Below are 12665 nucleotides of genomic sequence, written 5' to 3'. Positions count from 1 at the left end.
CCTCCAAACATTTGTTACGTGTTATTCTTTCAAATATTATACGTCGTAAGAGCATATTAACTATTAATGTCTAACGCGAGGTTTAGTTTGTGAACAACAACAACCCCTTTTGTGTACGAGTAATGGTTACGTCCGGTGATGACGACTACGACAAGATGGAGGCGCTTCGAATCAACGTGACCGACAAACATCTCTGCCTAATTGTTTTCTTTTAACTGTAAATGACATTAAATTTAAAAGAGTAAACTATATCAGCGTCCAGTTTGACAGTCTCCTTATAAGCCCACCCCGAGAAAAACGAGAGAGAAAAAATGGTAAGCTACCATGTTTTGGACGCGTCTGTGCTAGCTAGCTAACAAGCTAACCTTGCTGCTCGCGGGTAAACACATGCTGCTGTGAATAACGTTTCCTTTTTTATATATCCTTACACAACTTCTAAATCATATTATTTGCAAAAGTGTTTTATTTCTGATGTCGAGGAGCACATTATGCTCTTCTTGTTTTAGGACATTTAAATTGTCTCAAAGCAGTGCAGCTGACGTGAAAAGTAACAACACATCGATTGAACCCAAAATATTTGAATGAATAATCAGTGTCATAGTCTGAGATTTGTAATAGGAAGCTAAACAGTCATCCACCTTCATAAAAAAAAAGAGGTCCAGTAATAATATTCCTAACGTTGGATTATTATTTAGATATTATCTGCTCTTGTACAAATTGGTATAGTTGGTTTATCTCTACTAAGCAGTCTCAATTCGTACGTCCCCTTTTTGAGCGAAGATAAACCAGCACGATGAGATGTTTGGCAAGCGTGACGCTCTTTTCACATGTGTTTGCTGGCAGCCTCACCGGAAGAAGAAGTCCTTCATTGAGAAGAAGAAGGCGGTGACCTTCCACCTTGTGCACAGAAGCCAGAGGGACCCCCTGGCGGCAGATGAGAAAGCGCCTCAGCACGTCCTGCTGCCGGCCACCAAGGTGACGTTTTCTCTGCTCGATAGTCAACCTTTGATACGATCAACACAAAATATCGCGTTCTCTTACTGTGGAAGGATTTGTGGACGGTGAGCGGTAACTCGGCGGCTGCGGGCCGCATGTTGTGTCACGGCAGGCGGATGCGGAAAAGCGGCAGGAGGAGCAGAGGAAGTTCGGCGTCTTCTTTGACGACAACTACGATTACCTGCAGCATCTGAAGGAAGCTTCCGGACAGACGGAGCTGCTCGCCGCCGCCAGGCCCTCGCCCCGCTGTCTCATTCATGATGATGATGATGGTGAGGATGAGGAGAAGGAGCAGGTTGCACCCGTAAGTTCTATCTATCTCCATGATATCATGTTATCGGAATATATTGCCAGCGATGACGTCAATGATCATTTCGATGCCAGCCGGGTGAAGTGTGGCCCGCCACGTTCTTAAATCTGGCCCACCGAACATAATAAAGCACACGTGGACAAAATGGTGTGTTAATGAAAGGGAGGGTTGCGGTCGGTGGGGAGGTCCATGCGGCAAACGCCTCGCAACTCTTTGACGTTGCGGAGCTGGGAAAGTCACGTGACTTTGTTGTCTCGCAAGACGGTGAGCATCAAGTTGCCGTCGTCGGTGTTCGCCTCCGACTTCGAAGAGGACGTGGGTCTCCTCAACAAAGCGGCGCCCGTCTCAGGTGAGCTCGTGCCACGCCAACATCCATCAAAAAACAAGAAAATCAATGCACGTCTTGTGAGAACTCTTTTTTTTTTTCTTTTTTTTATCAATACGACACATTCAAATTTTTTTGATTAAAAGTATTTCATTATCATATGACTTAGCAGCACGTAGCGTATTGCTCTTAAAGAGCGAAAAGTTGGTGAACATGAAGTCCGATTCTGCGTTTGGTGTCAGGGCCGCGTCTGGACATGGACCCTGACATCGTGGCCGGCCTGGACGAGGACTTTGACTTTGACGACCCCGACAACGCGCTGGAGGACGACTTCGTCGCCAAAGCCAACAGTGCCGAGTGTGCAAAGCTCCGGTGAGGCTTGACCCGTTTTTTGGAAACAATCTGACACGTGGCGCTGGGCCACAAATCGTTTTTGATCGTCTCATTCGAGCGGTTCTGCCAGTATTCTTTTTGTTTTGTTGTTTTTAGCAGCTTCCGTATTTGGAAACGCGTCACAACTGACGTGAGCTGCTTGCATCTCGTGCTGTCACGAGCAAATATTTTTTAAATCGATTACTCAATATATTAATCGACTCATCGGATTCATTTTAAAGTGTATTTTTTCCCTGATTACTGTTTATTAAGCAGTAATTGGTCATAGTTCGAATCCGTACAGTGATGGGGAAAAAAAGGGGGATTGATGTTGTACGATGATTCGGTCAATGTTTTCTAGAATAAAATCAGATGTTTGAAAACGTCTTATTTTGAACACAGAAGATAATACGTCTTCTTTCATGAACAATTACTGTTGATATGCTAAAAATCTGAGGATTTGGACAATTTTACCCCAAAATCGATGACTCAATTGTTAAAATAGTTGTCGATTAATTTGATAATTGATAACTTGTCGATAAATTTTGACAGCTCGACTTGCGCCACAAAAAGTCTTGAAAAAAATGATGTCAAGCTTTCACAGGCCACCTTCAATGGCATGAAGGGTCACATCTGGCACCCATGTCACTCACCGGCAGAGGTGGCAAATCCAGGTCCAGAAAGTAAAAACCCTGCCACAGTTTGGCAGTTTTGGTAAACGAGGTCATTATGAGACGCACCCGTGGACTAAAGCGGCCCTAAAGATTGCAAAAGTTGAGAATGAATCCGTTGAAATGTGAAATAGATCAACATCAGAAATGGTGTTTTTGTGGGGATTTCCGTCTTGTTGCCAAGCCTTGCCAACGTCTTTGTTTGACAGAAGCCGCCACGACCACGACGACGACGACTCGTGGGAGGACGCGGACGATGACGAGGACGAGGACGAGGACGAGGACTTGAACAGCAACTTTTCCAACGCGGACGGCGACGCCGGCGAGTTCTTATTTGACGAGGAAGAGACCAGGACTCGCTTCACGGACTACTCCATGACGTCGTCGGTGATGCGCAGGAACGAGCAGCTCAGCCTGCTGGACGACCGCTTCGAGAAGGTCCGTACGCGGGTTCCGCCGTCTTGTCGTGAAAGTCCGCTGATGTCGTAGACCAAAAGAAGCAAAGCCCGCTTTGCTTCTTTTGCCTGAAGATTTTGATGTTTGTGAAACTTTACAACACAGCCAACGGTCAGCACATTTCCGGCAACAATCGTGAACATCGCGTTCGTTGTAGTTTTACGAGCAGTTTGACGACGACGAGATCGGCGCTCTGGACAACGCCGAACTTGAAGGCTACATCGCGCCCGACAGCGCCCGTCTGGAGGAGGTCATCAAGGACTACTTTGCCCAGAAAGCCAAAGAGTGAGTGGGCCGCTTCTCTCGTCATCTTCGTCATCGGCAGCTTCCGACGCCGACGCCATTTGTGCTTCAGGTCGCTGAGGCCCGATGACCTGGGCCCAAAGGAACTTCCTGTCCTGCGAGAGGAGGAAGAGGATGATGATGACGAGGAGGAGATGGAAACTCTGGTCATCGAAGCTCCGGACGAGAAGTGGGACTGCGAGAGCATCATCAGTGAGGACCGCCACAAAAATCACAAATGCAATCCTTTGTTCAAGTGCCGCCGTCTAAATCAGGGGTGGCCAAGTTGGCTCCTCAAGAGTCCCTATCCTGCCTATTTTCCTTGTCGCCCTCCTTCGGAGCAGCTGAATCTAATGATCGGCTCATCGGCACGCTTTGCAGAAGCTTGATAACGATCCTGATCATCGATCAGGTGTGTTAGTGGCTCTTGAGGACCCAACTTGGCCACCCCTGGTCTAAATGATTACTTAAGTAATTTCAATCATTGTCTAAGTGCAGATAAATATATATTTTTAAATAATCTGCAGAATAATCTGACATTAGAGATTCCAAAAAAAGAAACAAATCCACATGAAAGCCCCAAACAAATTGAAGCTAACGTTTCAAAAAGTTTGTGGTAGCGCCACCTGTTGTTGCGGCATGCACATGACAGCCCGCCAAGGGCATTTTTGCCGATGAAAGTGTCATGAATGGGCGTGTTTTCCCGCAGGCACCTACTCCAACATCTACAACAGACCCAAAGTCATCCTCAATCCTGCCAAGGTAACCATCAACAACTCCGAGGACATCCTCACAATCCCAACACAGTTTACGCGCGCACCCCCAAATGTTGTAGCAATTAAACAGCAGATTAATGCACTCGCTCGCAGCCATTTTCACTGAAGCAATCCCCTTCGCTCCTGGCAGTTTAACTTGATCTTGCAAGGCCCGCAGAAGCTTGTGTTCTATTGCTACAAAAGCACGGAACCTACCAAAAGAAACATTCGTCTCTTCTTTCATCAGGAAAAAAAAAGTTGTATATTTTTGTTTCCGTTTGCAGCCATTAGCATTAAAATCTAGCTAAATTTCATCATTATTCACAAATCTATTTCGAAATGGGAGTAAAAGAGATTTTTTCCAACATGGCTCTGGTTCATCTCTTACTCTGCTGCCACCTGCTGGCCGTTTGTGTAATAACTACCATTTCTTCAACTGTTTTTTGCAATTGAGAGGCGAAATCAAAGCTTTCTGCATGCTCAAGCATTTTAAAAAAACGTCCAAATACGTCTTTGGGACACTTAAACGTTTGACATTTTATATTATTATGTTAATATGTTTTATATTTATACACTTTTTGTGAGCAAATGCGTTCATTTCAGGTGAGTAAAATCATATTTTCGCGACAGAATTGTTTTGTCAGTATAAAAGTTCCAAATTTACAAACGTAGTCATCATCTTTGCATGAACAAATAATAAAAAAAAAATAAAAATAATTTAAATTAAAGCAATTTCAAAGACATAAAAATAAAGAGTCGTCGTCTTAGAACAACAGTCGGAAATTTTGTTGGAATAAAAAAAAAAAATTGTTGTAGTGAGAAGAATTTTTCAAAGACAAAAAGTTGTAATTTAAATTTAAAAAAATATATATAAAGGCAATTAGTGGAGTAATACACCTTTTTTTAAAAGTCAGTCGCTTGTTCTATCTAAGATGCAGCTTTATTTAGCGCCGCACTTTGTTGTCCATAACGATTCATCGTAAACGATTTTGCGTGTGTCCAAGATGGCGCTTGCCGACCCTGGAGGTCGCCGGTCCGAGCCGCCCTGACGTAAACGCGGGCTTGTCGTTTTGCCGTCCAGGTGAAGCCCATCCGGGTCTCCGCCAAGACGGGCGTCCCGCTGGACGTCCTCGCCGCCGCGGGTCCCACCGGCAAGCAGGCGGAGCGAATGAGCAGGATCAACGATGCCGACCTGCCCCGCGCCGCCGCCGTCCCGCGCGACAAGGACGAGAGCAAGGATCAAAGGAAGGCCCGCAAGAACGCCGTCAAGGAGGAGCGCAAGGTCAACCGTCGGCAAACACACGCAGGAAATAATCAGGGCCGCCCGGCAGCCACTTTCAACCATTGGCAACAAATTGGGGGCACCAAAAAGTCTTAAAGACTCAAAATTAAACAGGAAGTCGGCCATTTTGGTTTAAAGCAGCAATTGTAGGGTCAATTTGGCCAAAATGTTGCCATTTCTTCTGAATGTATGGGAAAGATATATTTAAATAACTAATTTGCTACCCAAAACTTATAAATATGTTTTATTTTAAGTGTCCCAAGGACGTATTTATACGTTTAATTTTTTCTTTTTCTTTTTTTTCATGTTAGAGCATAAAGAAGGCTTTGGTGCAGCGTGATAGTTATTATAAAAACGGCCAGCAGGTGGCAGCAGAGTATAAGAAATCAGCCAGGATCATGTTTGCAACAAGCTTTTTTCCCACAAGAATGTTGAATAATCATCAAACTGAGCTATATTCAAATGCTAATTACTGCAAAACACAAACAGATAGAAATGGACTTTTTTTCTGATGAAAGAAGAGAAACTAATCGTTCTTTTGCGAGGTTTTATGGCAACAGAACACAATAATCGATGAGCCTTGCAAAACCCAGTAAAACAACCAGGAGCAAAAGGGGGTTGCTTCAGTCAAAATGGCTGCGAGGGAAGGAGTTAATCATAATCGATTCATGGTCTTATGAATCGATATTGGGCTGGAAATGAATTTGAGGATTCCACGTTTTTCTCGCAGGAATATTCGGCAGGCAAGCGCGACGTCGGGAAATGAACGGCGCCGTTTATTTGTTGCCGTTGAACTGAAACGGCGTCGCTGATGTTTTCAGGAGCGGCGCGTGGAGAAGAAGGCCAACAAGATGGCGTTCAAGGAGGAGAAGGTGCGCCAGGAGAAGCAGATGCTCAACATCAGGAACAACATTCGGGGCCTCAAACTCTCGTAGGCGGCGCCGGACGCAAACTCGGGCCCGAACACTTTTTGGGGCTTTGTTTTTCTTTTGATGCTTTCCTCAAGACTCGGAAATCAGTTGGTGGCTTTTGCCGGATTCTTCAACAAAAAACAACAAAAAAACACAAGGACATTTCTATCCATGAGAAATTCTCGTCTCGACCCGTTTTTCCCGTTGGGCAAGAGGGCGTGTGTGCGTGTGTGCGTTTGTGCGTGTGTGCGTGATGCGTGCCCGCACATTCCCAAATGGGCGAGGCGGCTTTGATTGACAAATGAAATGCCAAAAAAAAGTGTGTGCGTGTTTGTTTTTGGCGCCGTGACTGAAGCGGGACGGCCGCCGCATTGGCCCAGGTGCGAGGAACACGTCATCATCTTCATCACGATGAAGGCAACAAAGTCCTTTGCCTCGTCATCGCCGCGATCGCAATAGTTGATCTTTGCATCTTCAGACATTTTTTTTTTTTTTGACATGCAGTTATTTCAATTCAAGTGTTGTTGTTTTTTCTCTCATTACATCATGGCTTATTTTATTGTAAATAAAAAAAAAAAGTCTTCCATAATTGTCTGGTATCAAGTGAAATTTTTGTAGATCTCAAAATCTCATTTGTATCCCAATAAATGAAAGCATCAGAAACGAATCCGTGTGAATTGTTGTTCTTACAATGCAACATCAACTACAAAACAAAACATGCCAAGAAATCTTTATTACATTACAACCAATGAGCAAGAATGAAACATTTGTTCGGCTTCACCCATTTCATGATCAACTTTTTCAAATTGGAACCTTTTTCATTTCTCAACGCAAATGGAGAAAGTGGGACGCCAACCTCCAAATTCTTTCTTGTTCTCGCACGACTTGCGTTAAACACAAATTGCCTGTAAGGCAAAAATATCTGCTTTGTTTTCAGTTTTGTACACGTGAAAATATGGAAATCTTTTTTTTTATGTCTCACATATTTTTTCTACGTTAACTTGTGAACAAAATAATGATAAATATATCATTTCATCAAGAACTTATTAAACGGAATCGTTCAAAGCCAGAGTTGTGATTAAAATCCAGGAAAAAATTTGCAGGAGAAAAGAGCCCGAATGAAGAAAACTTCGCCTGCAGTCAATGAGTCGGAGTTGAGCCTTTTCTTCACTTTTGAGTGTTCAAATAACACCCAAACTAAAACCCAGAAACAGAATTTGCTGTGGAAAAGCAGATAGTCGAGAAGAAAGATTTCAAATTCAAATAGAGACCAAAAAAAAAGGGGGGGGGGCAGTGGAATGAAAAATAAGAGCAAAATGAGAAGAAAAGGAGTTCTTAGTCATTAGAAAAAAATGGTGTCAGGAAACGTAAAAGTTGAGATGATATGATCAAATGTTTTTGTTTTCGGGGAAGTGAAGGTCCGTTTGTCAAGCGCCAAAGTTGGTTCTTTTTCCCGCTTGCTTCTTCTTTTGTTACCTTTCCGTGTAACAATAAACCTTTTCTCCATCGCCAATGTCCACCACCTCCCTGCTCACGTGGACGCGGTCGTAATTGGACTCCGACTCCTCCATCTCCCCCCCTGACTCCTCCCCCTCCCCCTCCCCCTCCCCCTCCTCCAGGTGGTCAGGAAGACTTTCCATCTCAGTGGAAACGCCCGAAGTGTTGTCGTCCGCCGGGGAAATGAGCGGGACCGTCATTTTGTGCCGGGAGTCTCCGCCATCCGTCGGGCAGCAGCGTCCCACCGGAGGGTCCAGGGGAACCTTGGAAAGACACTTGGGGAGAGCCTCGGTGACCTTCGGCTTCCGCGTGGCGGCGACGACGACGGCCAGGCAGACGAGCAGCGCCCCCGCCAGGATGCTCGGCAGGGCGATCGGCAGCGGACTTTGCGCGGACGGGGGCCGCAAGCAGGTGCGCGCCGACGGCCGCAAAGCCAGCGAGCGGCCCGCCGAGTCACTCACGTGGCCCGCCACCGTGACGCACTGGGACGAATCCGGCGGGAAGATCACGTCCGCCATGCACACGTTCCGCTCCGGCCGGCAGCTCGCCGACACGTCAGCCGCTTTTTGCTGTTTACACATGAACACGTTACAACATAAAACAAAAGTCATTCTACGCACACACAAAAAAGGACTTTTTTATGAATCGATTTGATTTGTTTTTCTTGTTCACACATTAAATTGCAAGACAAAAACGATTCAGTCACTCCTCCAAAAAAGTGTTTTTGTGACGAGGCCTGAAGAAGCCGCAAAACAAACGCAGATTTTTGCAGGAAATTCAAACAGCGCAGCAAGAAAAAAAAGATGGATTTGCCAAAACGCCGACGCACGCGCGTCTGTCGGCGCCGGCGAGGAAAAGGCGGCAAAGTGTTCTTACGCCGTCAAACGTGATGCGGAAGTCCAAAGAGACGGCGCCCCCTCTGGTGGCGCGGCTCAATTGCGGGTAGTGCCGCAGCGGGTTGAGGAAGCTGACGACGGCGCCGGCGTGGTCCGCCTCGCCCGCCTTCACGTCCACCGCGGGAAAGTCCAACTTGCCTGAGCCGCAAAACAAAGACACGGTTCGACTCCTGCTAAATGTAAGCGCTCAACTCGCACCGACGGAGTTTGTTGACAGCGAGATGAAGACAAAGCGCCGATTTTGTTGAAACAAGCTGCGCCGTTCACTTCAACATAAGTTTGCTGTCTAATGTTTTCACGTTGTCAATTTTGGAACCTACTTTTCTTTTCTTGCTCTGTTAACGACTGTGTTTGTCGATGCTTATTTCCTCGCGTAAAAGCACGTTGAGTTGCCTTGTGGATGGAAACATTCAGAAACTTGCCTATTAGGCTAACAAAGTGCTAACGGCGTAGACTTGTCGGTTCGAGTCACGTTCAAGCCAAGTTGAGTCACGTTACGGTCACGTTCAAGCCAAGTCACGTTCGTGTCAAGCTCAAGTCACGTTCGTGTCACGTTTGAGTCACGTTTGAGTCATGTTTGAGTCACGTTTGAGCCACGTTTGAGTCACGTTTGAGTCACGTTTGAGTCACGTTTGAGTCACGTTTGAGTCACGTTTGAGTCTGATCAACTTGTGTTTGTGTCACGTTCAAATCAAGTCACGCTCGAGTCAAGTTTGAGCCACGTTGGAATCGAGTTGTGTCATATTGGAGTCAAGTCGAGTCATGTACAAGTTGAGTCAGGTTTGAGTCGAGTCAACTTGTGTTTGAGTCAAGTTTTACTCAAGTCGAGTCAGGTTGGACTGGAGTGTTTGGCAAACAGACGAGCGGGCTCTACTCACACGTGATGTCGGCCATCTTGAAGATGTTGTACGTGAAGGTGGCGGAGGCGTTGGCGGACGAGCGTCCGTCGGGCGCCACGGCCGCCACGCTAACGTAGTGCACATCCATGACGCTGTCCAGCGACTCCCACACCCAAACGCTCAGGTTCCGGTAGGCGCGCCTCGTGGTCTGGTCCTGCAGGCAGCATCGCCACGACTCGCCCACGTGGACCAAGAAGCGGACTTCGTCGTCGTTGGCGTACTGCCAGCGTGCAGCGGGGCCATCGTCGCACGTCACGGTCACGTCGGTGGGCGGAGCCGGAGGCAGCGCTGAAAAACAAACCAGGCATGAGCCGACTAAGCAATTGTTAAAAAAAGGGGGGGGGGGGGCGGGATTACCCGGGATTACCCTCAGGGTTACAATTGTCTATAGTTGCCACATAAATCAGAGTTAGGGTTAAAGGTCACCTAACCCTGACCCGTCACGTGGCCGTAAAACTCATCAACATTGTTCATTGCTGCCAAAATAACGATATTGACTCGTCGGCGGCAAAACTCGAGCCCGTTTGGATTTGAGGCGTACGTGAAATGTGGGACTGAGAAAGCAAATTGTTGAGATGAAAGTTGCAGCAAATTGAAGTTGGGAGAAGCCAACACTCGTCGATTGCCTTCGTTGTTGGCAATTGCGAACATTAACACGGACACGCCTTGAATGTTGCACTTTGAGGCCAATAAAAGTGTGAGCGTCTTTATGACTTTGTGCTTTTGCTTTGGTCAAAACAAGCGTCGTAAACGCAAGACACGAAAAATGAAAAATTCAAATAAAAATTGGGACCAACTCGTTACAAAGCAGCAGAGTCAAAAATATGTCGTCAAGCGATGCACATTTAGACTTGCTGCTGTCAAAGTTCGAGCATTGATTCACCACAAAAATATGATCGCATGAATCACATATGAATCAATTAATGTTGTGAGCGCAGACGATCTTTTAGCGGATGTTTACGTGAAACGCGAGCGCAGCTTGTGATTGCGCAATAAACACGACGACGTGCGTTCAAGTCCAACATTTAAGACATGTTTGCGTGCGACATGCGGAATATTTGTCCACGCCAAACTACTGGGGTCTTTGTTTCTCATTTTAAATGATGAAAGTAATTCCTTGATTCGAAAAAGAGGACGAAGCAACGTCATAACATTAAATGTCAAAAGAATGAAGACGCAAGAAGCGCTCGTCACATTTGGCGGGCAAAAAGTGTTGCTTGAAAGCCTTTTGAATGAAGTCATCAATCGTCATGAATCCAAATTCTCAGGTGCGATTAATCGGGTTAAAAAATGTGATGGGTCGTCATCTTAATCGATTGACGACGAGTACGCGAGTTTGCGTCGTGCACGACTTCCTGCTGCGTCGCAAACCTCGCAAGATGTTACAAATGACAACTGAGAAGACTTTGACAAAGTACAACAAGTGCCTACAAAAATCTCAAAACAAGGACAAATGTTTAGCAAATGTGTGTTTACGTAAAGGGGTGTCAATTTGGGGAACCATTTTGGAACCCAAGTGGGAATTCATTTCTGCGTCCAGAAACTGCTGCACAAACTTTTGGAATGTTTTAGTTTGAGCGGAATGAAAATGTTTTTTTTGTGTGTGTTTTGTGAGGGTGTCGCGATTTATAAATGTGCTAAAAGGTTGAAGTGCAAAATCCACACGCAAATGTGTTAATTCTTTCTTTGTTTTGACATCTTATACGCAGTCTGTTGTATTTCTTTGAAACAGGTCGAAATACACAAAGAACAAAAGCTACAAGGACATCTTTTTTTCTGTTTCTTTTGACTTCTTCCTTTTGAACACGTCAACGGTGCTTAATGATGACCATTAATATGTTTTCTCCTTTTATTTACAATATTTTCTGTTAGGCCAATCAATGTGTTTGCACGTTCAACAAGCAAACAGAATAGTCAAAAATTCAAATTCAAAAACAAACAAACTACATATTTACAATAAATCAATTCACTAGTTATTTCACTTTTAAAAATAATTTGCAAAACTAATGGATGGACTTTACAATTTTACATTAAATGAACGCAACAAATATGTTTTGCCAACTGCTGCGATATTAAATCTACTTCGTGTTCCGACTTACGTACAAAACGGATCGCATAGGAATCCCGACCACCCTCGCAAACCAACTCAACAAACGTCACCGAAAACAACCTTTACGAGTAATTCGTCTACAACGTCTATTAAAAGATCAATTTAAAAGTGCGTGGAGTAATAATCAAAAGAAAAGTCGTCAAAGCGGAAGAGAAGTGAAAGAAAGACAAAAGTGGAGTCAACGAACCGGCAGGCAGTGACGACCGCGCGGATTCCAACAGCAGGAGGAAGGCCGTGAATGCAACATTCGCCCGCATTGCCGTCACTCCAAATGCAAAATCCCAAATCCACGCGCGCCCTCACCCCAAAGCATTCGTGACGTCACACCAGGACGTGATTTACTTCCAACAACTCGTGCGGGTTTTCTTTTTTGGTTTTCTTTTTTGCTTCTTCCAGTCGGACGATTTGGCGACCGCTCGCTTCCTCGCTGCTGTTTTCACTGAGGAAGCCGAACAGCTTTACCTGACCTCGGCTCAGCCGGAAGACACCTGGATGACGTCACGCTCGCTTTAAAATTAAAACCTAGTATGAAAGGAAAGATTACAAAGGATTTACTGTACAAATGATTTACAAGTATCAATAAGTCAAATGAAAAAATAAATACGTTTTTGGTCACTATTTTTTAAAGGCCGGGAGCACGTGACCGCGCTTCTACCGTTAAAGCCGGCGGGACAGCGGATACGTCATCTTGTTTTGTTTTGACCGATTCTTGGTCTCTTAGCCGATGAAATGAATCCGAATATGCGCGAGAGGGTCACGTGAGCCTCGTAGCATGGGTTCAAGTCACGATTGAATTTGAAGATTTGAAGCCGACCTTTGGCTGTTACTTCTGTCGAGTGACTTTTGTTAAAGTGGTGACAGTGGCCGCTCACAGCTTAATGACGTGACAATGATCAACTAGCA

General features: G+C 45.3%; 2 protein-coding genes across 5 annotated transcripts; one reads left to right on the top strand and one right to left on the bottom strand.

Annotated features, from left to right (window-relative positions):
* The first annotated feature begins 119 nt into the window (after nucleotides 1-119).
* On the top strand, nucleotides 120-7027 carry ltv1 (LTV1 ribosome biogenesis factor). 3 transcript variants are annotated; one of them, XM_077571094.1, is made up of 11 exons: nucleotides 121-314; nucleotides 844-975; nucleotides 1109-1300; nucleotides 1568-1655; nucleotides 1874-2003; nucleotides 2884-3112; nucleotides 3288-3415; nucleotides 3486-3625; nucleotides 4122-4174; nucleotides 5249-5449; nucleotides 6271-6537. In XM_077571094.1, exons 1-11 carry the CDS (start codon nucleotides 312-314, stop codon nucleotides 6382-6384), a joined length of 1410 nt encoding a protein of 469 aa, XP_077427220.1. In that variant the 5' UTR covers nucleotides 121-311; the 3' UTR covers nucleotides 6385-6537. The 3 variants fall into 3 exon arrangements, with proteins under 3 accessions (XP_077427219.1, XP_077427221.1, XP_077427220.1); XM_077571093.1 differs by lacking the exon at nucleotides 4122-4174 and having other exon boundaries at nucleotides 120-314; nucleotides 6271-7027; XM_077571095.1 differs by lacking the exon at nucleotides 5249-5449 and having other exon boundaries at nucleotides 120-314.
* A 51-nt stretch (nucleotides 7028-7078) lies between these two features.
* Nucleotides 7079-12302, bottom strand: LOC144055265 (uncharacterized). Of its 2 annotated transcripts, none has more exons than XM_077571097.1 (4): nucleotides 12066-12302; nucleotides 9632-9940; nucleotides 8734-8891; nucleotides 7079-8426 (listed from the first exon to the last, which is right to left on the bottom strand). In XM_077571097.1, the coding sequence occupies exons 1-4, from the start codon at nucleotides 12073-12075 to the stop codon at nucleotides 7833-7835; spliced, it is 1071 nt and encodes a 356-aa protein (XP_077427223.1). In that variant the 5' UTR covers nucleotides 12076-12302; the 3' UTR covers nucleotides 7079-7832. The 2 variants fall into 2 exon arrangements, with proteins under 2 accessions (XP_077427223.1, XP_077427222.1); XM_077571096.1 differs by having other exon boundaries at nucleotides 11950-12298.
* Between the last annotated feature and the right edge of the window lie 363 nt (nucleotides 12303-12665).

This window comes from Vanacampus margaritifer, chromosome 7 (assembly GCF_051991255.1).
Source record: "Vanacampus margaritifer isolate UIUO_Vmar chromosome 7, RoL_Vmar_1.0, whole genome shotgun sequence".
In the NCBI taxonomy this organism is placed as follows: Eukaryota; Metazoa; Chordata; class Actinopteri; order Syngnathiformes; family Syngnathidae; genus Vanacampus; species Vanacampus margaritifer.
Note: the sequence above shows the minus strand (reverse complement) of the source record. Positions and strands in the feature narration are given on the sequence as shown.